The sequence below is a fragment of the Merops nubicus genome, unplaced genomic scaffold (assembly GCF_000691845.1).
Source record: "Merops nubicus isolate BGI_N331 unplaced genomic scaffold, ASM69184v1 scaffold46856, whole genome shotgun sequence".
Lineage (NCBI taxonomy): Eukaryota > Metazoa > Chordata > Aves > Coraciiformes > Meropidae > Merops > Merops nubicus.
The window spans coordinates 20,829-48,392 of record NW_008616523.1 but is presented as its reverse complement, the minus strand read 5'-3'; the positions used below and the strand labels follow the sequence as shown (position 1 = coordinate 48,392).

At 36.8% G+C, this 27,564-nt stretch overlaps 1 protein-coding gene across 3 annotated transcripts in view; it reads right to left on the bottom strand.

Moving 5' to 3' along the window:
- Nucleotides 1-403: 403 nt before the first annotated feature.
- The window catches only part of DMXL2 (Dmx-like 2), a 42,800-nt gene continuing 15,639 nt past the window's right edge, over nt 404-27,564 (bottom strand). The window contains exons 16-42 of one of the 3 annotated variants that reach the window (XM_008942842.1): nt 27,310-27,537; nt 24,919-26,598; nt 24,529-24,639; nt 23,659-23,828; nt 22,505-22,602; nt 22,187-22,352; nt 20,963-21,227; nt 19,126-20,207; nt 17,858-18,049; nt 16,195-16,271; nt 15,389-15,519; nt 14,556-14,804; nt 12,874-13,055; nt 12,390-12,520; nt 11,334-11,419; nt 10,911-11,112; nt 9,767-9,884; nt 8,422-8,508; nt 8,217-8,338; nt 7,351-7,489; nt 6,693-6,753; nt 6,479-6,606; nt 4,869-4,946; nt 4,221-4,312; nt 3,561-3,613; nt 2,229-2,446; nt 404-1,138 (exon numbers count right to left, since the gene is read on the bottom strand). In XM_008942842.1, coding sequence (XP_008941090.1) covers nt 929-1,138; nt 2,229-2,446; nt 3,561-3,613; nt 4,221-4,312; nt 4,869-4,946; nt 6,479-6,606; nt 6,693-6,753; nt 7,351-7,489; nt 8,217-8,338; nt 8,422-8,508; nt 9,767-9,884; nt 10,911-11,112; nt 11,334-11,419; nt 12,390-12,520; nt 12,874-13,055; nt 14,556-14,804; nt 15,389-15,519; nt 16,195-16,271; nt 17,858-18,049; nt 19,126-20,207; nt 20,963-21,227; nt 22,187-22,352; nt 22,505-22,602; nt 23,659-23,828; nt 24,529-24,639; nt 24,919-26,598; nt 27,310-27,537 — 6,356 coding nt within the window. In that variant the 3' untranslated portion in view covers nt 404-928. The remainder of the gene's footprint in view (nt 1,139-2,228; nt 2,447-3,560; nt 3,614-4,220; nt 4,313-4,868; nt 4,947-6,478; nt 6,607-6,692; nt 6,754-7,350; nt 7,490-8,216; nt 8,339-8,421; nt 8,509-9,766; nt 9,885-10,910; nt 11,113-11,333; nt 11,420-12,389; nt 12,521-12,873; nt 13,056-14,555; nt 14,805-15,388; nt 15,520-16,194; nt 16,272-17,857; nt 18,050-19,125; nt 20,208-20,962; nt 21,228-22,186; nt 22,353-22,504; nt 22,603-23,658; nt 23,829-24,528; nt 24,640-24,918; nt 26,599-27,309; nt 27,538-27,564) is intronic. The other 2 variants (XM_008942844.1, XM_008942845.1) reach the window with 2 other exon arrangements.

The following is a 27,564-nucleotide window of genomic DNA, read 5'->3' as shown; positions in this document are numbered from 1 at the left end:
TGTGGTAATAATTTAATTACCAGTTTTATCCACTATTTACTAGCTGGCCACATAAAGCCTGACATTCATCTCAGATGTGGCATTATATGTTCCACTTGTATTCTCTTAACAGCTTTATTTAATGAAGTATTTTCTGGACAAATGAATTTCAAAACTAAAAGCTGATGAGAATTATGGATGTCTTCACTACAAACACTTGGTGCTTACAATACATTCCTAAAGTAAAGGCAGGTGTCCAATAGGAATCATAACTGTGAGACAGAAAGGAAAACAGTGTGCAAATTAAAAAACAGTACATTTAAAAATGTATTGATGTGCAAATTACAGTATCAACCATGTATTAATACCAACAGGGGAAAAAAATCTCAGCATAAAATGATGTGTATCTCACAGTACATTCTTCATTGCACATGTTCCACGGCATTTGCATCCATTACACTTTCTTGCAAGAATCATATACACTGAGTACCCTTAACAGAAACAAAATTATTTTACAATGAGTTGTACACATGCTTCAATTAGTGGGAAAAACTGGAATAAAAATTATCAGAATCACATCAGAAATGCTCACTGACTTGTGGAGCCACAGTGCTTGTGAAGTGACCAGTAGCTGTCAGAATCTTGACAGTACTCTTACTAAATGCAGCCTGTGGGTTACTGGGCAATAACCCCACTTATGACTGACTGTACTGGGTTTAGGTCTTTGCTTTTACAATACAGTACATGCATTTCCACCCCCGTGATCCTTATGAGCATACTCAAGATATGCCTGTTGTAGATGCCTCTTTTAATCTTTTTCCCTGTAATACTTAATGCTGCAGTAACTGCTTTGAAAGGAAATGGAGTGTTTCCTTTCCACAGTGCACATCACTGTGGTTTTAGCTACTTAAAGGGACATTATATAAAACCAGGATTAGTTCACATAGCATCACAGAATGTCAAAAATGCCTGAAGGTACATTGAAAGCATTGGGAAGAACCCTCATCTTCAGTGTGCCATCCGCTCCACAGGAGAAGATACGATTGCCTTGCACCGTTTCAATCTGGGTGACACCGGCACCAATGTTTCTGAAAATGGACTGCTTAGCATGTTCGTTTTTAAATGAATGAGTTAAATTATAGCCAGTCAGTCTCCACACCTGCATCAGAAGAATGACAAATGACAAAAGGAGATTAAAATTAGGACTTGTGTATTTCCCCTGATGTTTCACGTTTCTGGCAGTTCTAGATGCTATTCAGCACAAATAAATGGTATTTTTTGTTGTCCATTAGCAACAACTACAACAAGTCCAAGAGTCTCGAGAGGCGCCTGCTGAAATGCCAGGCCACCCTCACGCGGACGGGCTGGTTGCCCGGCAGGGTGAAGCCGCCCTGTGGTACCTGATGGGTAGCACCCCTCCCAGCTTCCCCCCAAGAAGGCTGCAGAAATGAACAGGCTGCACTTTTGCCCAGGATGACACCTGCCAGCAGCTCGCCAGCAGCTGGAAATGCGTCTCTGCTGAGGAAGGCTGCAGAGGGGAAGCTGCAGAGCGGCAGCACAGCTGCAGGGGCCCGCATCCTGCCCGGGCCATGAAGCGTGCAGAGGCACAGAGAGCACCTGTTACGCAGCTTGAGGTCCAGCTGAAGGGAGAGAAACTATCCTTCTCTTTACCCTGTTCTTGTGTTCCCTTCCTTCAGCATTCAGGAAATAAGCCCTTATTTCTGTTACAGCGTGGTGTGGGTAGGGTTTTTAAATTATTTTTATTTTGTATTTTTGTTTCTTACTACTATGACACCCCAGTAGCTGTCTAGGTCTACAATATCAAAAGGAAAACCAGAACTTGGTGTTACAGAAATTTACACAATGAAGTTACTCAGTGCTTCCCATATTATAAAGAGAGGGCAAAACCAGAACATTTTTGAGAGAGAAAAATAAAGCTAAGATTTCAGAATCATGCACTCTGTTTTATCCACTTAAATTTCAGCCCCACAACTTTAAAAAGGCTGTTTAATCTTCTCTAGTGGAGAAGAAAGCCTACTTGCCTTGGAAAGATATTAGTATATTTAAGTTGACATTATACACATAAGGCAAAGCATCCTGTAGGCCAGAAGTGAGGCTGGGTTTTCTGGGCTCGTTTTTGTTTTGTTACTGGATTCATTTGGCTATTTACAGCACGCTGGCCAAGGCATCTCAATACACTTCTTCAGCTACACCCTGCCCTGCACAACCGAGCTGCTCCGACACCTTACCTTCATGTTACCCTCCGCCGAGCCTGTGACAAAATAGTCCTCGGAAGGCTCCAGCGCCAGGGCCTTCACAGCCGACTCGTGTGCTTGGAAGGTAGAAAGGATTTGCCTCTGTCTGATGTCAAAAATGCAGATACAGCCTTTCCTACCTCCAGAAATTAGGAGTTGATGTTTAGGTGCATACTGAAGTACTGTGGCACCGTGATCATGACAAGTGAAGGCTGAAGAAGAATGATGTCAGAATTTAATAGATTTGAAACTAAGTAGCTTTCAGTCCTAAAACCATTTCTTCCATAAACGATTATCAACATTTTCTAATTTGACAAATACATTTCTTAATGTGGGTAATCTTATACCAGCTGTCATCTTTTTGCTCTCCTAAGATCTTCACAGCTCAAAAAAACCCTAGAATGTAATAATAGATATCTACGAGCTAATTAATACTTACTTTATTATTTTTTTATTTGAGCTATACTATTTTTTAACTTATGAATTTAATTTAACTTAATATGGCAAACTTAATATTTTCTCAATTTTTTACATTCAGGTATGCACCTGTATTCTAAAATGCATTAGACTGCATAACATGTTTTCTTTTGTATCACATTGTAGTTTCTTAACCTGTTTTGCATAGCAGCCCTGACCCTATTTCTTTAAAATCAGGCTGAACTGTGCAGTCTGCCAGTTTTAAAATATGAATCTCAAAATGTACCCATTGCTTATTCAAGTATTGCAATTGCTTGCATATGTTTCTGATGGTTGAGTTGTCTCTTTCAAAAGCCCAGGATATTGTATTTGGGTTTGTATGTGTTTTTCTTTCATACCACAACATGACAGAATTTCACTGTAGTTTCTTACATAAAGATGCAATTATTGAGCTTGTCAAACAGACACAAACAGCTGTTTAAGAATCCAGTCCAAGTGGTAAAAGACAAGGACAGTAGACAAGAGTTATTTGTACTACGACCTGCAGTTGTCTTGTCCTCCGTGCTTCACCAGAGTACTAGATACAGTGCCAGTTTAAGTGAAATCCAGCACATACACAAGAGTTGATAAGGCAGCCTTAATTAATCAGCATGTTTGGTGTCTGGGTTTTTTTTCCCCTCCCTCAGGACTGTATTCAGATGTTTCAGGCTTGATTAACACTGCCACATGACCAACTTTGTGTATGACCTTCTTTCTTCGTACTTTTCTGTACAGAGCAGATGAACATCGTGCTAGGGACTACAGAGTACCAGTTCCCCAGTACAAATTTTTGCCCTCACCCCAAAAGCATGCACAGGCTCTATTTCCTTAGGCAATAAGTAGAAGTTTAATTTTTATTGCAGTGCTTACCATGTATAAGATTGTTACCAGATGAAACCAAAGTATCCCAGAGGCAAACATTTCTGAGGGGGAAAAAACATCCTGTTGTTATGGCCTGTTGCTAATGGATTCATGGGGTGACATGACTCAGAAAGTGTTCACATTTTATGTCAAAGCCTAGAAGGTATAACTGAACAAGGAGCCCTTGACTCTCTGCAGTTATTGGAGAGCAGCAGGTTTCAAACCATTACAACATGCAAAGGGGCAATAGCTTTAATTCTTTCTATGCTCTTTTGTGCTTTTAAGGGAACTCTACTTTCTACCTGTAAGAAGTGTACTAATCCGAGGTTGTATCAAGAAATTATACAAGTTGTTCTTTTCAGAGAAAAATATTTTGCCTCTGCGGATTGTATTTCTCTCTTCAGTAACAGTATCACATTAAAGAGCTTGCATCTGAACCACACCTTGAAAAAAATGTTTACTTGTTGACCTCTCCTCACAGAAACTAAATTTGGGAAACAAGCAACTCAAGGAATGATGTTCAAAGAAACCTCCTGGCAAGCTCAATCTGTTACAAGTTCAGAACACCGAGCCTTAACATGTCAGTCACAAGTGAACGCACATGAGCAAGCAAGTTAACGGAGGAGAGAGGTAGCTTTGTGAAATTCCTCAGTGTTTCTTTAAACACACCTGTTATCATTGGACTGTCCCGATGTAGCAACTAGACTTGAAGAGGTTATAAATGCAAAGTCACTCGTGGTTTTACTGTGGCACTGCCAACTCTATTGAAAACAAACAAAAAAGATGCAATCTTACTAGCTGTAGTCTGCATGAACAGTTACGAGCCAGTGTGATGTCACCAGTAACTTACACAAGCAGCCTTTTAAACAAGGTTTAAAACCTGATGGGCAATGCAGTTTGAAACCTCTGAGAATGGAGCAATGGATTAAAAATCCAGTGTAAAATAGAAAGATACTAAAATACATTAACAAATTCACACTATAAGCTGAATTTCAAATTAAGTGTGGTCTTCATGCACTGTTAAGAAGCAGTAAAAAAGAGTGAAGGCTGTATTTTTACTAAGTCTTGGGGTTGTAAAGTCATTACTGTCAGCTCTGACTTTTAATTTAGTCAAGGGTAATGCTGAAGGACTATTTGTAATTACATTGCAGCTTATGGCTATTGTACAATTTTCCAAAGATGTATCACTGAAACTCTACAATTGCTTTCATAAAGTAAGCCAGTTAAAAAGTAGCAAAATCAAAACTGTCTCAGTGAAAAACTGATGCTCTTGGTCTGTCTGAAGTCTCAAAGACTTTCTTTTCCTCGTTTACTTACCAGGTAGGGTTTAGGATTTGAGGTGGTTTGGTTTACTTGCCAAATACTTAGAAATCCTTCACCGTCAGCAACACCACACTGCAATGAACAAACAGCATTTATTATCATAACATACTGGTCATGAGGCGCTTACTTCATGACAGTAAACAGCTGACTTGAGGAGAAAGCCCACCCAAACCACTGCCTGCACATTAAACATCAATGACAATGATTGTCAGGTATAAAATAGTAGTTCAGAAGCCAGACGAGTTCAGTGCTGATTGTTTAATGATCAAAGATTGATACTCCCCTACGTTCCTAACTCTTTCCTGGAAATGGAGGCTTTTTAAGTGTGAAAGTTTATTTTTCAAGTCCTAATGTCAAATGCTAAATCTTACAGAGGCATCATTACTCCATAACTCTGCTGAAAATGCCTGGTAAAGTAAGATACATGACAGCATGCCATAAAAGCATGGTAGGAACGATTATGGAAGGACTGCACTACATCATGAATGGTAAAATGACTGAGTTATATTTAACCAAAATGCACAACTAATACTGTATATTCTATACTGCATATTCTATAAGTATTTTACAAAATGTTTTTAGAAATAGTTAGAATTACTTTCTATATTTTCTCCTTTTAGTCAGGTTTCATGAGTCCTGCCTGAATGACCTTCATGTGAATCGGTGGGGACAACTAGCATATCTTAAATTCTTACTTAAAATTGATTCCCATGTGTTGTTAAGATTGCAGTATCTCAAAACATAATCAAAACACTAATTTTAAAAATGCTTAAAGGAGATTTTATGCTATCTGAAAAGAGGTATGCTGGCAGATTACTATGTATTTCCAGCTATTTCTAAAAGTTGACCTTAGGTGTTTTATAGCTATCTTACTGTCATGCCCCATGTCCTTTAATTCACATTTTATGGCTTTTAACTACAATGAAGTTGAATAGTTTGTCAGTAAAATACGGATGAGACCTGCTAAAATAACAGAGTGGGCAATATGAAAAACTGAAGAGGTGAGTATTCCTCCAAACTTCTTTCTTTGCCCACTCTGTTTTCTGCATCTCGTACACCTCCCAGAGTAAATTCCAGGCAAAGAGTATGACTCTTGCACTCTTTCTGCTCTCCACTGTACTGGAGTATACTCACAGTCTTCAATTAATAGGCTGTGTCATATGCATAGCTTTCATGTAATGCATTCTGTCAAAACTTTACTTGGGCCAGAATGCAAGGTATGAAGTACTTCTTGAAGACCTGCACCTAGATTGATACAAGTTTGCTTCTACAAAATAAGTAAGTGCTCGCTCGCTTTTTTTTAAAAATGTTTAATTTAAAAATGTTATCACATGGAAACAGATTTCAAAACAGGGAGAACAAAAAGTCTGAAAATGTGGCGTGGGATATGGGATAGCAATGGGAAGCTGACAGAAGAGACAGTAAGGGTCAGCATGTATCACAAAGCTTCCATATGCAACCAAAATTAATATGATACTGCTTATGTCATCATTCTAGGACATCTTAACAGTTCTGTGTGTCACCAGTTAAAACTGCTTTAGAAGTCAGAGCCCCACCAAATGTTTCCTTATAACATTTAAGATTTTCTTTTTCCCCGTACTTACCTTATTGCCCTGGGAATTGAAATACATTCTCGTAACCCTGGCATTCCCAGCCTGCTGGAAGCATACCAATTGCTGTGGCCTTGTCCACTCAAACATTCGAACACTACCATCTTGTGCTCCTGTAAGATCTAAAATTAAAAGATAGATGTTCATTAAAACTACAGTATTTTATAGAAAATTATCTACCCTGTACTAGTAAGTATGATTCACTTACAATATTGATGAACTGGATGGGAAGCCATTCTCTTGACGTTATTCAGATTTCTTTTAATAAGCTTTATATAAAGCAAACAGAAATTAAAATAATTTAAGAAAGAAGACAGAAAGACTCTTCAATTTTGTTTATACTACTACATGATGAGTGTCCCCCAGTTAAAAAAAGCTTAAGCTAACTTTACTTGTGTCTCATTATGTTTAGTTGCATTAGAGTAATTCAAGTCTGTTTATGACAGCCTTGTTTAGCCAAGCAAGTTCAAATAGTATTAATACTATCTTCTATTACACAAAGAACTTACACACATGCTAACGTGTGTGCTTTTGATGTTAGTCCTAATGCAAGAATTTAAAGTAAGGGATTGTTCTGGTTTGGGTTGGCTTGTTCGGTTTGTTGTGTCACCAGAAAGCGCAGGCCCTATCTGAAAGTTCCCGTAAGAAAGAAAAACCGGATTGTCCCATTATTTTCCATGCAACAATAGCTCTATGCCACAATATACAAGAAAATGCTTAGCTTGGCCTTCTCTTTGGCCAGGTCTTGGTCATTGCAGGCCTTTTATGACACCACTGAATTAAACAGTGTAGTGACTAATGCACACTAGATCTCTCTCCTAAATAATACACTCAAAAGAACTAAACCTGCACTGCACACAACTTACCACACCAGCTCCAGTGCTAGTTTGGCCACTGCCTAACCACGGCATAGAGGAAGATGGTTGTATCTGATTCACTCCAAAAGATGGTGCAGTTGATTGAGTCAATGTTGTGGTAGAACCACGGAAGTCAATGTCATCAGAACTGTAAAAGAACAGCAGTGCTCTGCTTTAAAGCAGTGTTTCTTTGCCACCAATGCTGTTTGCTTATCTCACTGTCAAGAGCCTTATGTGGCTCTTATGTAGACAAGGGAAGTAATTATAATGAGACTGTAAACCACTAATTCCTGCACTTACATTGTACAAAAGCTTTCCATGTACTCCAAAGCTATTGGTGTTTAACCTCAACAGATGATCCTAACCTGTGGTAGGCTGATGTTAAGACTATAAGCTCTCTTGTAAAGGCTGTTGCAGGACTACTGATCAATGCATCTGTGGTACAGATGAGTGCTTGCTGCAGCTGGTATGTTCCCAGTGCTCACTCAGCACAATAATGGAGGAGACAGTAACTGAGGCTGCTGGGTTGTATAACCAGCGGTAGCTACCACAAGTAGCTTCAACACTGCAATGATCCAACCGCAGTGTTTCTAAGGTAGCACCTCCCTTATTGGCTTATGCACTGTGGGATTTTACTCCACTGTGCAGTGCAGACATGCCACAAATACTCAAACTCCTCAAAACCTTAGTTTCTCCATGTATAAAACAAAGACATTAATTGTTCTTTTGCTTTCTCTCACTCAGTTGTAAAGCAATCTGAAACCTACTGAAGAGGAGTAATTGTTGTCTGATCCACTTGTGCTTAGGTAGGTATTGTTGATGCAGCCTCAGAGTAAACCAGTATTCTTCATAGAATCAGAAATAAACAACCTTACCTTTTGGACTCTCTATCATATTCTTCCCCAATCCATATAAATGACTGAGCAGCCAGTAGAGCTGAAATATCAAGTTCTTGAACATCATGTGTAGATGCCAAAACAATTTCATTGCTGTTTGCCTATGCAGCACAAATAGAAAATTTATACTAACTATAATTAATTTTTTTTTTTTGTTACACTCACTGTAGTATTTGAGGCTTACCTTATTAACTGCAAATGCCATTATCATATCTGATTCTTTGTGAATGATTTTTGCTTTTCCTCCAGGGTAGCCGAGATCTGCTTCAACCTACAAAACATTTATGATACATTCCAATTAGCACAAAAATCCATTTTGTAGTGGTACATTCAGACTGCAAAAATCTATACAAATTCATGCAAGAAAAGTTCAGTGGCCTCAGCATAGTTTAGGAAGCTAAACTTCAGGCTTCTCATAATCTTTGGTGTTCTAGAAACCAGAAGTTTTATTTGAGTGTAAGAAACACAAAGTTGTGTGTGCAACACTTATTTACGAGGTGTTCACTCATCCCAATTATCAGGACATCCAAAGTTAATTCACTGATTAAATGCCTGCCACACAGACTACACAGGACATATAGCTTCTGTTAGTCACATTAAAGAAAAGCCAGTTCCACAGAACTTTTAAGAATGTGCTAGAGGTTTGGGAGAAGGGATACTACCTTGGTTTTGTGATCTTCTGCTACGCAGTTTTGTTTGACCTGCTCCACACGATCTTCTACAGACTACATAACATCACACAGTCACAAACACAAAACACATGCACAAACAAATATAAAAAAAGAATGAAACATTCCAAACTAGATTTTAAAGGCCACTCTGTCAGTAAATGATGACAAATGTATTTTTAACTTTTTATAAAAGGCACAGAAACTAAGACAGGAATCTAAACAAACTCACTTAAAATGTAATGCCTCCTAGATGAACACAAAATGTATGATATAGTAAATAAATGGAGGAATAATACACACACAAACTCCATACTTACAGGAATTCTTATAGATATTAAGTGGTATAATTTTTCCCATGGTACTTAGGTGTCCATTTAAATTTTCAGTTAGAACTCATTACAGATGTAACTGGTATAATTTGTAAAGCCCCATATTATATATTGCTATATAATATTACTTTTATATGTATATATTACTCATGCATATATACATATACACAAAGTAGTAGCTCATTTAAACATCTTTTTCAATATGACACAAAAAAATTTATATAATTATTCAAATTTATTTACTTATTACCATTATTGCAAATGTTCTGTTTCTTTATTAGGACAGTATTCAAATACATAAAGGTAAGGTGAGATATGTCTTGTCTAAAAATAGTTGGTTCAGTTGATATTTCAATAAACAACATGACAGTCATGTTGATTTAAAAAAAAAAAAAAAAGCAAGCACTGCTAAATCAAAGAAAGGAAATGGAAATGCCAATAAAAAAATTTAAAGAAAAAAATACGAAAGAGGCTGAGGAACAGTTATAATTGAGCTTTCTTTTAAAAAAAAGTAATGCCCTTTGTTTACCTCACTTTGCTTTCTTTTCTTTGTGAATATATATCTTATGAAAGTCTCCTGAAGAAGTTCTTGCTTCACAAGAAAATGCCAGAGCCTTTTTGCTGGGAGAGCTGAATAATCCTTTGATCTGGATAAAACAGAAGGGTGGGTTGGTGGGGAGAGAGGGGGAAAGGGAAAAAGCCTTAATGTAATTAGAATTGGTGGGGGGAAGAACTAAAGAAAGACTCTGAATGACTTCAGATGAAATTCCAATTTGAAGGAAAAAAAGACAACCAAAATTTAAGCTTTAATTCGTTCCAAGGCAGATATTAAGAGATACTTTTTTCTTGCATTTTTTTTTTAAAAACACATTTTGTTACTAACTTCCAAGTACTACAGTTTAATCTGCTGACTTGCATTTATATCTATATTTGCACTCTACTAAAACTGCTTTCATGCTGAAATTATGCTGGCCCTACAGAATTTCCTTACATATTCGCATTTCAATATTCAAAAGAATCACTAATACTTAGCTCATACATAAGCCAAAAAAAAAATATTGCCTCAGATTTGAGGAGATATTTCTAAAGAAGCAGGGCATGTTTGTAAGGCTATTTTAATAAAATCCTAAGTTCTTTTTTAGTATATTGAGAAAAGCAAGCTGGTTTTGAGTTGCAAACATGGTTCACTATCTGCATTTAAAGATACCTGCAAGCATAACACTGGTCTAAACACTGGAGGATTTGCTTTACAGGGACTGTACTAGAACTTTCTCCCCTCTTCCTGACATCTGTATGTATTATGTAACTCTTTTCTTTTGTTCCTGAGGTAGGGTGAGAGACAGCTACTACTGGAAAAATACTAAAAAGTGGTTGAATAGGGTCTTCCCGGCAGCAGCCAGTAGTCTTAACTTTTAAGTCCTCCAAGCTCCCCTCTTTCCTTTTTGCTTTCCTTCCTTGCTGCCATTGTGAAAAATGCAGCAGAATAAGTAAAGGCTGCGGCAGGAGACAGCCGCACAAGAACAAAGAAAGGGACATAGGAAAATGGTTTTTGTAAAGCACTGGCTAGACCTAAAATCTAGTCAACTTTCATTGGTCTGTTTAGGTGGAAATATGCTTTAGTATTTCTATGATCAAAGACACTGTTTTTTTTAAATGAAAAAAAAAAAACCTACTTGAATGGTGTGTTTTCAGGTTCAATCATTGCTTTATTGCGGAGAATAGCTGGTCCTGCACCTACACCAAGGTCACTGGGGTAAGTATTGATGTAGTTTGGTGGTGGGCCTTCAAACTGGTCCATTCTATCTTGAAGAATCTGTTCCCAGTGTTCCAAATTTTTTATTACAGCAATACCCAATGGTGATGTTACAGGCAGATCTAAACATAAATATTAATAGAGGGAGGCTTAGAGAAAAAATAAATCATTTAGGTTAGTGTACATAACCAAAATAATATAACCAGAAAAAAAAATCTTGTCTTTACTTACTGGCAATTGTACAAAATAACTTAAATTATTTACATTTAAACATGAAATTGAAAACGCAAAGTCAAAAAGGCACTTATAAAGAAAACTAAAATTAGAGGAGAGTTTAACATACCAGTGAATTCCAGACCAGCAATGGGAAAGAAGTTCTTAACATTGTGCAGAACTAATTTTACCATTGTCAGATGCAGGAGAGCCCAGCTGTATAAAAACAATAGATTTAGTTCATGGCAGAACAACATTAACACGTCTGCAGAATGTTTTACTTTCCTTTTACCAAATACACAGATTAGAAAAACAGTGTAGATGGTTCACTGAAGTTTACCAGACACAAGAGGTAGGCTACTTATATATCAACTATGAAACATAAGGGTGCCTCTGAGGGCACCTCGCTCTAACAGATAGTATCGTCTTCTCTCTTTTACTAATCCCAAATTATTGTACTCTTCCCCCAGATTAGAGAGTGTGCATGTGTGAGCCTCTGCAAGACTGACAATTAAGTTCAAGACCCCTGAAACACCTCCTGAAATTCTCCATAAAGTCACAATGACTATAGGCAAGACATTACTTGAGTTTGGCATTCATGGCAGACTCTTTCATGCTGGAAGAGTCTCACAGATATTAAAGCTACCAATCTTATACAGTATAGCTGTAAGGACTAATGAGAGACTTGAAGAACACATAAGAGTCATCATTTTTCTCCATTATTATAATGCTAAGGTCATCCACTTTATTTTATTTTATCTTGCAATATTTTCTCTTTAAGTGTTCTGTATAATCTGCTCCTCATTCAAAACTAAAGATGGTACTTGAAGCGGTAGTCTAAAATACAGTTGTAGAGCTGGCATTGTGGTATCTCATGTTCCTTGTGTCTTAAAAATGAAGATAGGGGATTTTTTTTCAAATTTTTTTTTCCCTCCCCAAAAAATGCAAATCACACAGCTTTGACTTCCTAATAATGATTTTTTTTTTTTTTTAGGCAAGTAAATGTGGAACTCTAATGGCGATGAGGATTTGTCACTTCTGTAATCCCATTGTCACAGATAAATCTATCCATAGTACTAAAACTATATGACTGAAACTGGATGGTGCAGAGGTCCTGCATTTTAATTTGGAAGCAAAGGTAAGCACACAAAATAATTATTCTAAAATAGTGGCAATTTCTGCTAACCTGTAAGAATTGGCATCTTTGTGTTCCTGTATCTGTACATCAGAGAGGAAAGCATCATCCTCTTCCTCATCACTGTGAATGCTTTCATCAGAATCATATATAACACCACTGTCTGATAAAGGAAGAAATGGCTGCAATGCAAAATAAAAATCTGCTATAAAAGTCATTTTCTGATCTGTTCATATTTAACTCTTATTTTAGTTTTCACTTTCATAGTTTAAATGACAATAACTTAACCTATAAGTAAATTTCCCTAAAACAAACAACTAGCAAGGGGAGAAGTGTTAATCTCTGTTATTGGCAAGAGACAAGTTTTGAAAATTAAGTAACAGACTTGTAGGCTCATCTTTTATTATAAAGATAATATTCTGCAGCTTACTACGAAAAGCACACAAAATTTTCATGTTATTCTTGTCCTTTCAAACTTATAAGACAAGAAATAAGCTTTTATGAACTGTAATTTACATTTTCCATTTTAAATTACCTTTGCCATAAAGTAGTCCCACATGCTGAGTTCTGGAGGGATGAACTTTTCTTTGTAAGAGGGCCTTTCTGCAGGCACGGGTGGTGGGACACTGCTGTCTTTTACTGGTCTTCCTGGAACCAGCATTCGCATATTAAACCGCCGGCGATGTTTATCCATTTCTTCTGATGGAAGAGGTGGTGCTAAATTCAGGTAATGTGAAAAGCTGGTATTAACATTGCACCTTTAGAAATGGTTGTATGCTACAACTGAAGCAACTAAAGACATTTTACTGGTACTAATTTCTACTGATTCAGAAATCAAAGTCAGCCAAAATAAAGTAAGTGTAATTGTATAAAAAGTTTGCTTATAATAAATTCAATAACTATGTTATTTATACATTGGATACATAATGAGTAATACATTTTATTATCTGCATTAACTTCTCAGGAGATGTAGCTTTTAAGTAAAAAGCTTTTAGCAGAAAAATTTCTCAAAAAAATGTAAGACGTTTTGTTGAGAAACAAAAGTAATATATAAAATTTTGCTGAGCTGTAAACTGCACAAGTAGCAATAGTTACTCAAAATATAAGCCAAGGAGCTGTTAAGATAGCAAGGAAAATTTGAATAGAGAGACAGGCTTTTTGATAAATAAAATCTATTTTCAATTGTTATGATATAAAATGTCTTAATAGTTATTAAAATAGGAATGTGGAATTTGTTTGTCAAACTGTTATTGGCCAGAGAATATTGGAAGATCACACTTACTTTATTACAAAGGAGCTAGATATTTAAAATCTTTTATTTTTTTTTTTAAAAAGCCACTACTAACATTCATCTACACTGCAAGTTGTTACAAACCTTCATTACCATCCTCTGAAACATCAGAAGCTGTAGCAGCTTGTAGGTTAAAGGAAAACAAAATACAACTCAAATGAAGACACTAAGTTATTAATATTAGCATCTTGTGAAAATAACTACCTTAAATGAGTTATTCCATGAATGGCAAATATCTGTTGTTGCCTTATTACTGTTTTGTTTTATATTTCAGATATGGAACATCTAATTTTTGCATAACTTTCAAGCCTATCATTGTTTTGAAAACCAAACGTGATTTTTCAGTATTGTTGCACTGTGAAGTCTATGATAAATGGTTGTATTTGCCTTTGTCTCCAGAGCCTGAATTCAGTCTTCACTTTTGCCCTTCCTCATGCAGTATATTAAAATGTGCTCATCTGTCCTTGCAAAAAATCCTAGTTGAAACTATATCTTGCAATGGAAATTAGTTTCAGAAACCCCGTTTCCAAGTTACTGAAATTGTTAAACAATAACACTCATCTCTCATGTACAGAAAATGATAGGTATTAACACTGATTTATACCATCTGTTATTTCACTCAAAAATAATGACTGAGAGTCCTGGAAAGTGTTATAAGTAAGCATCTAATAGTAGTATTAGTAATGTAATAACTATGCAACTTTTATGGCAAATTTAAAATGTGCTCGGTACTATTACAAAGGACAACACCAAGAGTAACATTTTTTTCTGCTTTTTAATGAATATAACATTTTTATTGCCAGTAGATACTTAAATTCTGCTTGTTTGCATTTTGTCTTTAGAAGGAAGGAAGGAAATCTCTCCTGCTAGGTTTCTAAAATGTATAATATAGAAATCACTAGTACAACCTTTAGAGAACAAAGTACCTGGAATATTTTCTGACTGCCTCCGAGGCTTTACAAGAAGTTTCACTCCTCCACCAAACACAGCAGCCCACATTCGGCTGTTCAAAGGATGGGCTGCTAGTCGAAACAATTCATTACACGAATTGGTTGCAAGGGCATGTATAAGGAGACTCAGGTAGACAGCTATAACAGCTTCACAAAGTAGGATGTTTAACTTTGGTTGATCTTCATCCTGAGCTGAACTTAAGAGATTTATAAGTGAACTCACACCTGCGAAGAGAAAGGAGGAAAAGTTCTATATGAAATGAGTAGGAGTACAAATAGAAAAAAAGAAAATGTTTCAATCTACTCACGTTTTATGTTAAACAACTACAAATAGCCATGCGATACTTTTATTCAGATGAAACATACTCTTAATATTTTTCTTAAAATCATAAAGATTAAAATTTTTAAAAGCCTTCTTATGTCTGGGGTGTCTACGTTGTACCTTTCTGCAAATACTCTGAGCAGTTCAGCGTGCCCATAGACAGATGTAAGGCAGTACTTCAGGGACAGCTAACAGAAATACTTTGCTAGGATGTGAGGCAGACTGGAGGAAAACTTAGGATGGCAAGTTATCAGCTTATTGAGTTTATCGCAGAGATCACAGTCTTTTCTTCAAACATTATTTGACATATAGAAAGTTTCTTTTCATTTGTTTTGATATGTGAAATAGTTGAAGGTGGTTATTCATCTGAGAACTAAATCAGAAACACTAATCCATCATTTCATCCATCATATTACAGGGCAGTTAAATAATTTTGAAATGCGGAGGTGGTCCGGTAGTGCTAGAAGTAACCTTATTTCTGTCTCACCAGGCCACTGAGCAGGAGATGAGTTTGGCGTTGCGTGCTCTTCAATGCTTTCTGTCCTCAGTCTACGTCGATCGCTCAGCAGCAGTCCTTGATAAACCATCCCTGTAAACTGATTTGCTTCTGTTTGACTGCTAAACACAAATTAAGTTTTTTTCTGATGAGAAAAGATTTTAGAATAATTTTTGTAATAAAGTATAGTGTATATGCACATGCTTCTCAGTTTAATCAGAAAATGCAATATTTAAAATTCTGTAGGACTATGTCAGGAATTTTATAACTTCACAGTATACAAGATATATTTTTTATTAAGTCTTGAAACATTTCCATGTGGAATTGCCAAATTTAATACGTTATGTGCATAGCTCCAGATATCAAAAAGGCTTTTTCAAAAATTTAGTAATATATTTGTCCTGAAGAATTTTTAAAACTGTTTTTACGGTATTCTCTTCCAGTTCAGTTCAAATTTGCAATATAAACTGCATGAAACCTGACTTCAGTTAGGCTCAGTTGTATCCCCTGCACCCCTATTCAGCAATGACTGTGCTGTGGAAAACAGCATTCAGATACTTTTCAGAAGCATTCTGAGTGACAGTGACACCTATTTATTGAAAAAAATATAAGTAATTTCATTTTTTTTATCTATATAAAACTAATCTGGTATATCAAAGCTACCAATGTGTAAATTGGGCAAGTATCCATACATGGGTATTTACTGCCCTTTTTAGGCATGTGCATGAAGAATTTTCTTTTTTGGATACACAAATTATACTCCAAATGCAGGACCGTAAGAAAACTTCTGTTGTTACCTGTAGCTGTGGCTGTCACATAGTGCTTGATAAATAGATGCAGAAAGTGAAGCTGCTAAAGAATGAAGTGTGTACACCTAAAATAAAAATGAGCCAATAAGCTATACATAAGTTACATATAAAAGGTGAGTAAACTACAACTCTTTTTAAACAGCACTGGAAATGTGTTACACAAGAATGTCCTGGTTTTAAACCAAGAGAAGGAAATAGAAACTGAATGTTACTTTAGGTTTACAAAACACTGCTTTGAAAATTACAGCTGTTCAAGATGATTTCATTGCAGCCTAATCCTTCTAATAGTATGTTAAGATAATAAACTTTATTCTACTATAGAACTGCCACAATAAATGCATATACTGAGGGAGTGATGAAGTAGGTCCTGTCATGATAATGAACTGGACAGAATGGTTACTGGGAGCCATATTACATGACATCACAGTTCAATGCAGTAGTAGTAGCTCAATATGCATAAGATACAAAAGTTTGTGTAACCTATGTTTTATCTATGATCTCTTTTTACCTCAGTTACGTGCCTAAAAGATTTTCAGAAGTCTCCAAGAGTAACAAGAATAAAACTCCGTTATGGCCTCACAATGCAATAGAAACACTGCAGTTCTTAAACAGAAGAAATGCAAGGATTTCTCTGGAGTCCGATGAAATCCACAGTGTGAAGAAAATGGTACTGCCAAACTGTTAAAATGTAAACTTCTTTAAACCCACTTTACATTCATTTCTATAATTTCCTACCATCTCTCCATTTAATCAAATACTAGGCATTAGATTAAAGATATGAATTATCTTAATAGTTGTTTTGCAGCTAGGAGGCATCAGCTCTTCTTTATGACTTTTCTTTTAAAAAAAATGTGTGTGAAGTATGAGTTCTTAGAGTAAAAAAGAAACTTGCTGTAGCATAATGCAGGATGGAAAAGCAGTCAGCTGATACAAGACAGAAAATGAGATGTAAATGAGGTTTGGTTACAGTTTTAGAAACTTAACTGCCTTGCAGTGGGACAACCCACTTAGTTTCCTAATTTTTCCCTATTTTCATTTAGTCAACAGAAATTCCAATTAATTTAATGATATGAATACTGATAAATGTACCAAATAATGATTTAACTTCTTACTAATTAACAATGTCATAGTCTCAAACTTTTGGACTTTTTCTCCCTCTGCTTACTGAAACTGAACAGAATTTATTCACCCCTGAGTATGGAGCCAGATAAAGTAATTTACCACAATTCCTTAAAAAACAGTACACTTGAAGAAATTCACACTAGAGTAAGGTTTATAATATCTATATTAATAGAAGGTTATAATACAACTTACAGTCTCTCATCTCTACTTCCATTCATCTCCCTACAGGATTTGACCAAAATGATAATAATTAGTTAACTTACACGATCATGTTGTTTAAGGGCAGAGAATTAAGTGTTTTAGTGAGCATTCACAACAGTTGGACTAGGAAACTAACTGGATTCAAAAAGATGTCAGACGGCAAGTGGTTAACTAGCATTTGCAGTTCACCAGACTTAAGGGAAAAGGTCAGTACTGTGACAATGTAAGTGTTGAAAAGTTAACTCAAAACACCACATTTTATTTTTTGCATGCTCACTCCCCACTTTATAGAAAAATCATTTAGCATTTTCTGAAAGCTTTTCATTACCTTGACGTCTTCAACATTAGGATGTGGCGGTGACTTCATCTGCACTATAGTGTAAAGAATATCATGGATGTGGTTGTTCAGATACAGCACAGGATTAGCTATCACAGTCTTTGTGGATGCTATGCTTGCAGAAAGCAATGGAAGTGTGGTAGGTAACGGAAGTGGAGACTGAAGCTGTTTTACAGTAGTTTCCTGTATAGAAGAAGATAGTATTGAAAATTATTGCTTTGAGAAAAAAAAATTTAGAAAAAAGATAATTTTACATCCTAGATATTTTTCCAGGGTTATTTATGCTCTTCCACTGCTGTCTACTCAGTACAGACAAGATCTAACTGTGACTGATGTCAAAAGTAAGTTCTTATTTATTGTAATAACACAGATAGACCTGATGTAGGTGGAACACACTGATTTAGTGCAGGAAGAGTATTTTTATGTAGTTCATTAGGAAATCTTGGGAATGTCTAATAAGAAACACTTAGTAAAAATGCCTTTGCAGTACTATTAGTTGACGTACTCAATACTCCCTGGTCTGAGTTTAATAACAAAAGTAAAATTTGCACTAATCTGAGTTTCTCAGGTGGAAACAGACATATTTTATTTAATTCTTAAAAGTATGTGCTAAGCCGAGCACCACCAAAAAAGTTGTCTACAGCTTCCATCTGAAATGTGAGAAATCTAGAACTAGAGTAAGTTAAATGACTTGCCCAGAATCAGATTTTCTGCTGTAGCTCAGGTTAGTTATTAACATTTTCTGGAAAAATATCTTTTTGTATGTAATAAATGTAAAAAATGCCATAAACCAGTAAAAGGGACCACTGCCATGTCTGACTTGGTATTATATATTGAGCGTTGTAGCTAAGATCCCATTCCTTGTAGGTCCCTTGCATGATTTGCAGAGGTGTAAGGAATGACACTTCATTATATTTAACCAACTGTGGGTTTAATTTAGTATAAAGGTACCCAGAGTATTGTGATCAAAATTATAATTTCTTTGGAAAATACATATAATCCTGCAGCTATATTATAAACAGCAACATTTATGTTCCATAACTGGGGGTAGCTTAATCCTCAATGTCACGTGGCAGATTCTTAAGAACCAAATAATCAGGATGTAGACAAGCACCACAGTTAAGTATTAAAGAATATGAAAATGATCTTGATCATCAGACTTGCAGAACATAAGAGCATCTACCTAGACATGAACTTAAGCATTTGACAAAACTGACAGTCCAGAACTTGTGAACAGAAATTATTTGAATTTGTTTTACCTGCTGTGACTCTTGCAGCAAGAACTTCAGCTCCATTCTTACAGATGCTAAACCTCCACCTTGTGCCCCATGAAGACTACAATAACTTAGAAAAACCCTTAGAAGAGCTTGGTTCTTCTGCAGCCACCACTTTCGCCTTTCAGCATGTTCTCGTTTTGCTTGTAACCTACGTCTTTCTATCTGGTGCCGTTCGTAGGAACCAATGTCTGGTTTATCCACAATATCATCGTGATCAAGTAGATCCCCATTTACTTTGGTATATGTTTTACAATAGTCTTTGCCCTCTGCATCATGGTTGCATATTTCATGCATAGCAGCAATTTCTTTTTCAAGCCAGTTGTACAGCTGAAACCTGAGCTTTCCTCCGTCTACTTCATAACCCGTAGCCAGAGTCCTCAGCTCGGTCATAAGGATCTTTAAACAGGCTCTGAACTTGAGCTGTTCAGCAATAACATCAACCTCAGTGTCTCCTGCATCAGAAATCTCCCCATGTGGCATTTGTGGGATGTTGGTGTCTGAGGTTCTCTCATCGTCATCTCCATTCTTAGAATCAGATTTTGAGTTTTTCATCATTATACCAACATCCTTGTCCTCTTCGTCTGACCCAGTTTTGTCTTCACCCCAATCAAGAGTAAGGGGCTCATCATCAAATTTTACTGCTGGTTGACTCCAGTCAAATTGTGCAGAAGATTCAAAGGCAGTTGAAATTGGCTTCGACCAGTCTATATCACCACTTCCAGCACCATCCCTTAGGGCTTTGGAATCTGAAACACCAGCCTGTAGTGGTGGACTAGATGAATCTTTCTCTGCAGCTACAGCAGACTTTTTTCTTACTTTGGGAATTTTGGAAAGGACTTCAAGAGCTAGTACAGGGCAGCCCACTTTAAAATGAGCATTTGCAGTAGTGAAGAATAATTTTCTTTCTATAAGATTAATTTTATCAACAAAGCTTTTCTCAGTTTTAAGACCTAAGGTGGCCAAAGTCCCCTCTGGTGAGCTGAAGTATCTTCGGATGAGCAAAGGGTGGGTCCGAAGATAATTGTAGAAACTGAATACCACAGGATTGCACGACTTGACAATAACTAAGAAATTAAATAGACATGACATCTTTTGAAAATGGCTTTCAAATGGTATCATTCTGTTCTTCAGTATTTCCTGTATTAACTAACTTGTCAAAACACAAAACCAAAGACAGTTTTGGCTCTGGTTGCCAAGACAAAATGAAAGAATTACTTATTCCCCACAAAACTATTAAAGGTATGAGCTGGATGAGTAGAAAGATACTGAATTCTCTCATTTGCCTCACTGTTCTATTTCACTCAGCTAAGCCCAAAAAAACTGAGATGATCAGCCAGGTAGAGACTTCCCCAAGGGAGGGAGTATGCCACAGCAACCTATGGTAGCCACCTGCCACTTAACATTCATCTCAGAAGAGATAGGATAGGGAATCCTGCTTGAACACTGCAAATTCCTAGAAGCAAGAATGAGAATTTAAGTCCATTGGAATAAAGACTATCTGTCATTCAGTAGTAGAGAGGTTTTGTAGGTAAGTACCAACTAAAGAAGGACCTCCTGACCTTATCTGATAGCAGAACTAAAGTTTGGTACTGGGGGCTGGAAACACATCCTTGGAAGAAACTGGATTTTTTAAATTTTTAAAAAAATTTTTTTTTTCTAAGACTAAGTAGCAATTGAGTGGGCCAGTACATAAGCCAGTTAATGATTTCAGCATAATGGCATTTCAAAAGAAAGGACTGCACATATACACAGAAAATATTTCTCCTTTTCTACTTAGTAATACAAAGTTTGTCCCATTAGAATAATGTTTTTCCCTTACCTGGGTTTTCATCTTCATCTTTAGGTGTTTGTTCCAATAATGTGTCCAGTGCTCTAGTGTAATCTTTCATTATCCAGTAGGCAATGCTTCTCAGAAATGGATCAGAATGCAATTTAGTACAGCTGAACCCACTTCCATCCTTATGACAACCCAAAATCTTTTCATAAAGAATGGAGGTGTATGTGACAGATGTTTCAAACTCTGATTCATACAAACGAGCAATGACCATTGCCAACTGGATGTCTTCCATTTTCTCAAGGCACACCTATGATAAGAAGTGGGGAAAAGGTTGCTTTATGAAGGAAAGGTAGTTCTTTAAAGTAACAATGGAATAAATAGCAATATATGTTTACAGGACAGATAATATTTTTCTCATTGTATCTGTTCTTTAAAGTACATATTAATGTTTGGGTCAAGAATGTGGTAAGTGAAATACATCTAAGTAACATTTTTTTCCGTGTTTGGAAAGAAGTGTACTTTCTTCTATATCAGGAATTACGATATGCATAGTAGTACATCAGCATATCAAAAATTAATATGGCAGAAGTAAAGATAAAGAAGTTTATTGCTTTTTCTACCCAGTAGAATAAACATAAGTTCCACCTTTAACACATATTCTTCACACTGCCTCATCTGCAGAATTACATCTCTGAGGAAAATTCTTTATGTTCTCAGGTAAAGACAAGTATACTGCATATAAATAGCAGGATAACAAAAGGTTCTCCAATTCTTATTGTCTCCTGAAAGGTACTGCTTGGGTTATGATCCTTCTTACAGCTCTCAGCTCCCTTGTGGCCAGCAAGATCACAGCTCCGCTAAAAAGGGATCGTAAGGCTGCTTCAGAAAAGGACTCTTGAGTTCTTTTCCTACTTAATGGTGTAACAACAGGTCATGCAGAATAGCTGGAGGCTGAACAGAGTGCTGCAATGTAACTATGTTGATCAAACAGGAAGCTTTGCCAGAAAGGTCATGACTCGTATTCCCAAGACTACTTCCACTGAGGACTGATGTAACTGAACAATTATTCTGGCCTTCAGATCAACTTCCAGGCTGCTTTTCACAGTAGTGTAAAGTTAAACGGTATGTCTGCAGGGCACGAGAGGTCATGTGTGGACATACCATGCCATTTGTGCTGCCATAATTTGTGAAAACATCAGAGAACAGCTTGTACAGATAAAATTACATAGGTCAGATAGAAATGGAAAATTTCTCAAAAGTCTATACCTCTATAGCATCTTTCAGTGAACCTGCTAGCAAGAAAAATGCAGCTGATTGTTCAAAGCGTTGTTTTCCCAACAGAGCAAACGCATTTTTTAAAGCGGCTTTGCGCCATCTGTCTTCGCTGAAGTTGTGGCTGAAAAAGGCAGTCATCTTTTCATCCTGCTGGGACCTGCAGAAACAAACGCCAAGTATCCAACTACTTATGGGACTGTAGCATACAATCACCTGAACAACATCACTTAAACTCTAAGCAGAGCGAGTTCTGCTTTGCATTCCTGGTTCAAGAAAGATTTGATCAAATTTACAGTGAGCAGAACTCACCTAAACAGACCCCACACCACTGCCTTTTTCTTCATAGCAAGGTAAAAAAGTGCAGCATCTAAGGCATCATTGTTCCTCTGGAATGAAGCTTTTGCAACCTGTAGTAAACAAAACCTACAATTATTACTGAAAATATAAAGGCTGCTTTTAGCTAAATAACAGATGTTCTCTGTCAAGAAGAATGGTCTAGGTGACTATTATTTCTACAAAGCAACAGTAATTTCTGTCAGAATGTTTTATTCATATGTAACAGCTCTCATTACACTTTAAATATTCCTAAGAGTCAGAAAACCAGCACTACTGCAGATATTAAGCCCTGTCAACCACAGTGGAACATCACAAATGTGCAAATAAGTATCTTTTCTTTAGAAGTGTTATAGTAAGTCATACTATTAGTTGAAGATGCTCTTGCAATTAATTGTTTACACATACTTAATTTAATAGAAGTATTTCTTTAACAAACACTGTTTTTTTGTATAGGACTCAGAGATATAATTGCATTTGATTTGGAGCATGAAGATAATTAAGTTTGTCTCCTTCTTTGAGTATCCTGCAACTTTTTAAAATGTAGTTTTACAACAGATGACTTGGAAATTTAGTTATCGAGGAAGTACTTCTGTTCCATAGACATTTCAGAGATTGCATTATTTGTTGCAATTCAAAGCAAAAGCTAGTAATTCTTCTAATATATCAAACTTCAAGTTACAAGAAAGCTGAAAGCTATTAAAGTAAGGATTTAATTCTCATTAGTAGCTATGGAAAAAGTTTTAGGTATTATCTCAAAAATATATTGCATTTTATCCATTATTAGACCTCCCATAAGAAAACTTTGCATGCAAATAAGATTCGGTGTTATTTTGGTTTTACTTAATAGGTGCATATTTCTATAAAACAGTAAAAAGTTAAAAGTAATTTTGCCTCTCTTCAGAAGAGTAAAACCTGCATTTACTTTCAGTTCAGATCATTTATGTTCTATAGTCCTCCATTATAAAAAATACAAAATTTGCAAAAAGATCTTTTTATAGAGTTTTTATTGACTAATATTTTTACGTATATTTATTTGTTAAATACAACCCACTACTGAACCCAAAGCATAATTCCCTGTTTGATGTACCGCCAGCGGGCAGCTACGACGGGTAAGCGATCACAAGTACCTTCTCCATGCACCTTCGGAGCGTGTTAATATTCCTGACCCACCAGCCAATACCCATAGCTCTCAGTTCAGACCACTGTGGGTCTCCCTTCTGGATAGCAGGAATCATATTGATCAACTCCTCCTCAGCCTCAGAATGAAAAGCCCATGCAAAATGGCAAGTAGAGAGGCCTAAACAATAAGATAAGATAAGATAATAAAATTTGTAAGATTAAGACTGTTAATAAGCAAATGGAATATGTCAGAGATGCAAAGTGGGGTCTCCAGCCCAGGAGTTAGGTAGATCTGACAGAGACTGTTTCCCTCAACAGGAAGTAGGGCTGCCACAGAAACAGCCGAAATATCTTTTTGCTCATTACTAGAGTTATAAGGTGCAAGCTTGAAGAAAAAATATTCTTTTATCACAGAGGCAGAACCATTCTGGGCCAAAAACCTTTCTGTCTGCATTTAGATGGTAATTCCTTTTCTTTATTTCACAACTGCATTTACTCAGACTGAGCAAGGGAAAAAACCCACTGTGATGAAAACAATAAAACAATTTTTTAGGTAAGATAAATCCATGCTCATGCTAAAGAAGTATCTTCATTCCTCCAGAGGAAGCAATGACATATATACAGAATCTCTGTTACCTGCTTGGTGAACTTATTCAAGGCTCAAACCGAATGGGGCAAAATTCTTCTTTGGTTCTAGAGAGCTATATGTTTTTTGCTACTCCCAGTGCGCACAGGGAAGTCTGTAGTAACCTTTTGCAAGATAAGGGTCTTAATGGAATAGATATAATCTAAAATGAATATTGATTACAAATCAAACATAGCCAGGTCCTGTCAGCACAAGTGGATCAAATGAAAGCAATACTTCAGTCTAAGATTACCTTGGTGAAGCAGCTGAACTCGATACAGAGGCGGGAGTGATGTCAGAAGGCAGGTGTGCAAGCGCATAGCCAACAAATACCGTAAGCCACATTCATCTAAGGTATCTCTTCCTGTAATATAAAAAATAGTGGCTTTTGAACATACAAGAGACTACAAGAGACATATATACAACTTATCACATGCAGTATGTCAGGAATGTAGGTTTCTAATTTGCTGAGAACTTGAACTATGAGTTATTTATTATGTATGAAATATAATTTAGAAGTTTTTATTTTGTAGTGTAAATAACTGATACTAGTTTTCAGCCTTCTTATTCCAAAACACCCAAACACTAAGTATACCTTTGCTGAGGGGAACGAGAATGTTAATTCATTATGTCAGTTACTAACCTGAGTAATTCTTATCTCTGTTCTCATCTAGTTCAGTGCTTGTTGTGGCTACGGTGTCTGCCAAAGCTACAAGGAACATCTGCTCCAGTCGAGTGAGGCCTGGGAGACTTGAGTGCATCAGGTGGCTAGAAAGGACACTAGCATGTTCTCGGCCAAAGTAAGTTGGACCGTACTGTGACAGATTAATAACTTTGGATTTACTCTCCCTCTTTTCAGGCTCAAAATCAATAAAGTCTTCAGTTGTAACAGGCTGAATCTGGAATAGATCTGAGTACTGATCCTCTGTTTTTCTCTTGGTGTGATCTTCAGAGCCCTGAGGTATTTTAGAAGTTTCTTCAGACACATAAGTGGCATCCTGATCTGCAGCAAGCAGTGCATATAGTGGCAGTGGGGGAATTGAGTCTATCTCTGTGTAGTCTCGAGTCCCATCTTTTCCAGCTGTAATGGTATCCTTTGCAGTACTACCACTCACGCTAATGGTGCGAGAAAGATGGCGTTTTGGGCCAGTGCCTTCTCCAGCTTCTGTGTCTTTAACTATTGCAACTTCTCCTGCGATACATTTAACTAAATGGGATAGAATGGCTTTGGCTCGGCGAACTTTACCCAGATCCATAAGTTCTAATAACTGGGTTGGATGATACTGGGGTAGAGTAGGTGAAAGAACATGAGCTGCTTCAAAAAGGCCACCATCCTGAATTACAGTTGGAGTGCCAAAAACATCATCCACAATACCTGCCCCATCAATTACACTGGTCTTCTTTGCCATCAAGCTTGTTTTGAGTGGATCTTGTGTTGTTGCGTCTTCAGAAGTAAAAACATCACTTTCTCCATCACCAAACTTGACAGTGTGTTTCCACTGGGCATAAACATGCATTTCACAGTCCATTCCCACTACCAGTATACCATCTCTCACCCAGGACAGAGAAACAGGCAGTGAAGGAGTGCCATCTACAGACGATACCAAATCAATTGATCTAAGCAACACCCACTTCGACTTTATACCTTGTTTTATGCTACCACCTAGTGGTAAAGTAATAACAGCTACTCCTTCTTTGCTGCTAGTTTGATCCGTTACAATTCCTGAAAGTCTTCCATACATGAAGATGTTGGCACCGACTCCAACTGTCAATATATGTGAACCATCCTCTTTTGAAACCCAGTCCAAATGCACCAAATGCTTGATACTGGGCACCAGGTACTTGTCTTTATTCAAAAAAGCATCCGATTTACTGTAAACAAATAAATTACTATCTACACTGACCCTTGAATCAAGTACGCTTCCAACCTTAACTAAATCATCTAGATGAATTGTCTGTTCCAAAACCCATTCTGATCCTCCTGTAGACTCACACTCAAGTATACAGACATGCATGGAAAATTCTTTGGAAACAAATCCGTTATGCTGTATGGGTTGTTTGTACGCCACCGCGAGACGTCCCGTGTACGAACAGCTAACGGCAACGGGCCTCCCCACTATGCTCACTGTACTGCTGTTGTCTTCCCCTTCATCGTTCATTAACGGCCACTTTCTCCAGTGATATGTTTCCCTTTCTTCATTTCTGCTGTTTAGGTCTGTGTCTACAGTACACCTCCAGAAGCGCACTTTGTTGTCTGAACATGATGTTACTATCAAATAAGGTGCAAGGCAGACTGGGTAGATTGATGAAGAACTCAGGTGACCTGAAGTTAAAGCAAACATATTTACTTTAGTAATATAAAGTAGAATGCCTATATGAATAAAGCAGACAGAACACTAACTACTGATAGAAAGCTTTACAACCTGATATTATTTTTCTAATTTGGAGTTGGGTAAGGACAACTGCATTAAGACTGATAACAGTCTTGCAGCTTGAACATTACTAATCATCCGCATTTCTGGTAATGGAACTGAACTAATGCAGAGAATGGCTGTTAGACTAATGGCAGGAGTACAAAACCTTCATCATACGAGACTAAGGAAGCTAATATAGCCTACCAAAATGAAACATAAGAGGGAAGGGGATAAAAAAACCCAAAGACAGGAGACACAGGGAGTCAAACAGAAGGTGGTCTAAGTGCATCAGGTAAAAGAAAGCACTATATACACAACATATTAATGCTCACAGATGAACAAGTGGGTATAAATTTTGCCTTAATAAATTAAGACTAGAAGTTTTCAGCTATTAGAGCAGTAAGTTTCAAAAACAGCTTTCCTGTAAGGAACTGACTGACATGTGTATGAAAGGGTAAGGTGACACGGACACAATGATCTGAGAGAGCCTTTTCAGTGCCCTGTTCCCTGTATCAGGGAATCAAGCTGAGGAGATACAAACATAAAAATTAGGAGGTAAATTAGTGGCTCAACTGGATAGAAAAAAGAAAAAACAAAAAACAACAAACCGTTCAATTTACCTGCTGAAGGAGTTGCTCTTATTACTTCTACACCAACAGGAAGATCCAGAGGTTGGCTATACACAAGTCTTGAGCTCAGAATGAGTTTGCTAGCAGTCTGAAGATTAGCAATTGATGAAGACCGTGGAATGGGACTTATGCCAGGTGATATATCTGGAGAAGAATCCACAGTCTTTTGTTCAGGTACGCTAAGCTTCTTCTCTGATGAAATTCCTTCAGTTGGTTTTGCTATATAAAAAAAATTGTCAGTTTAAA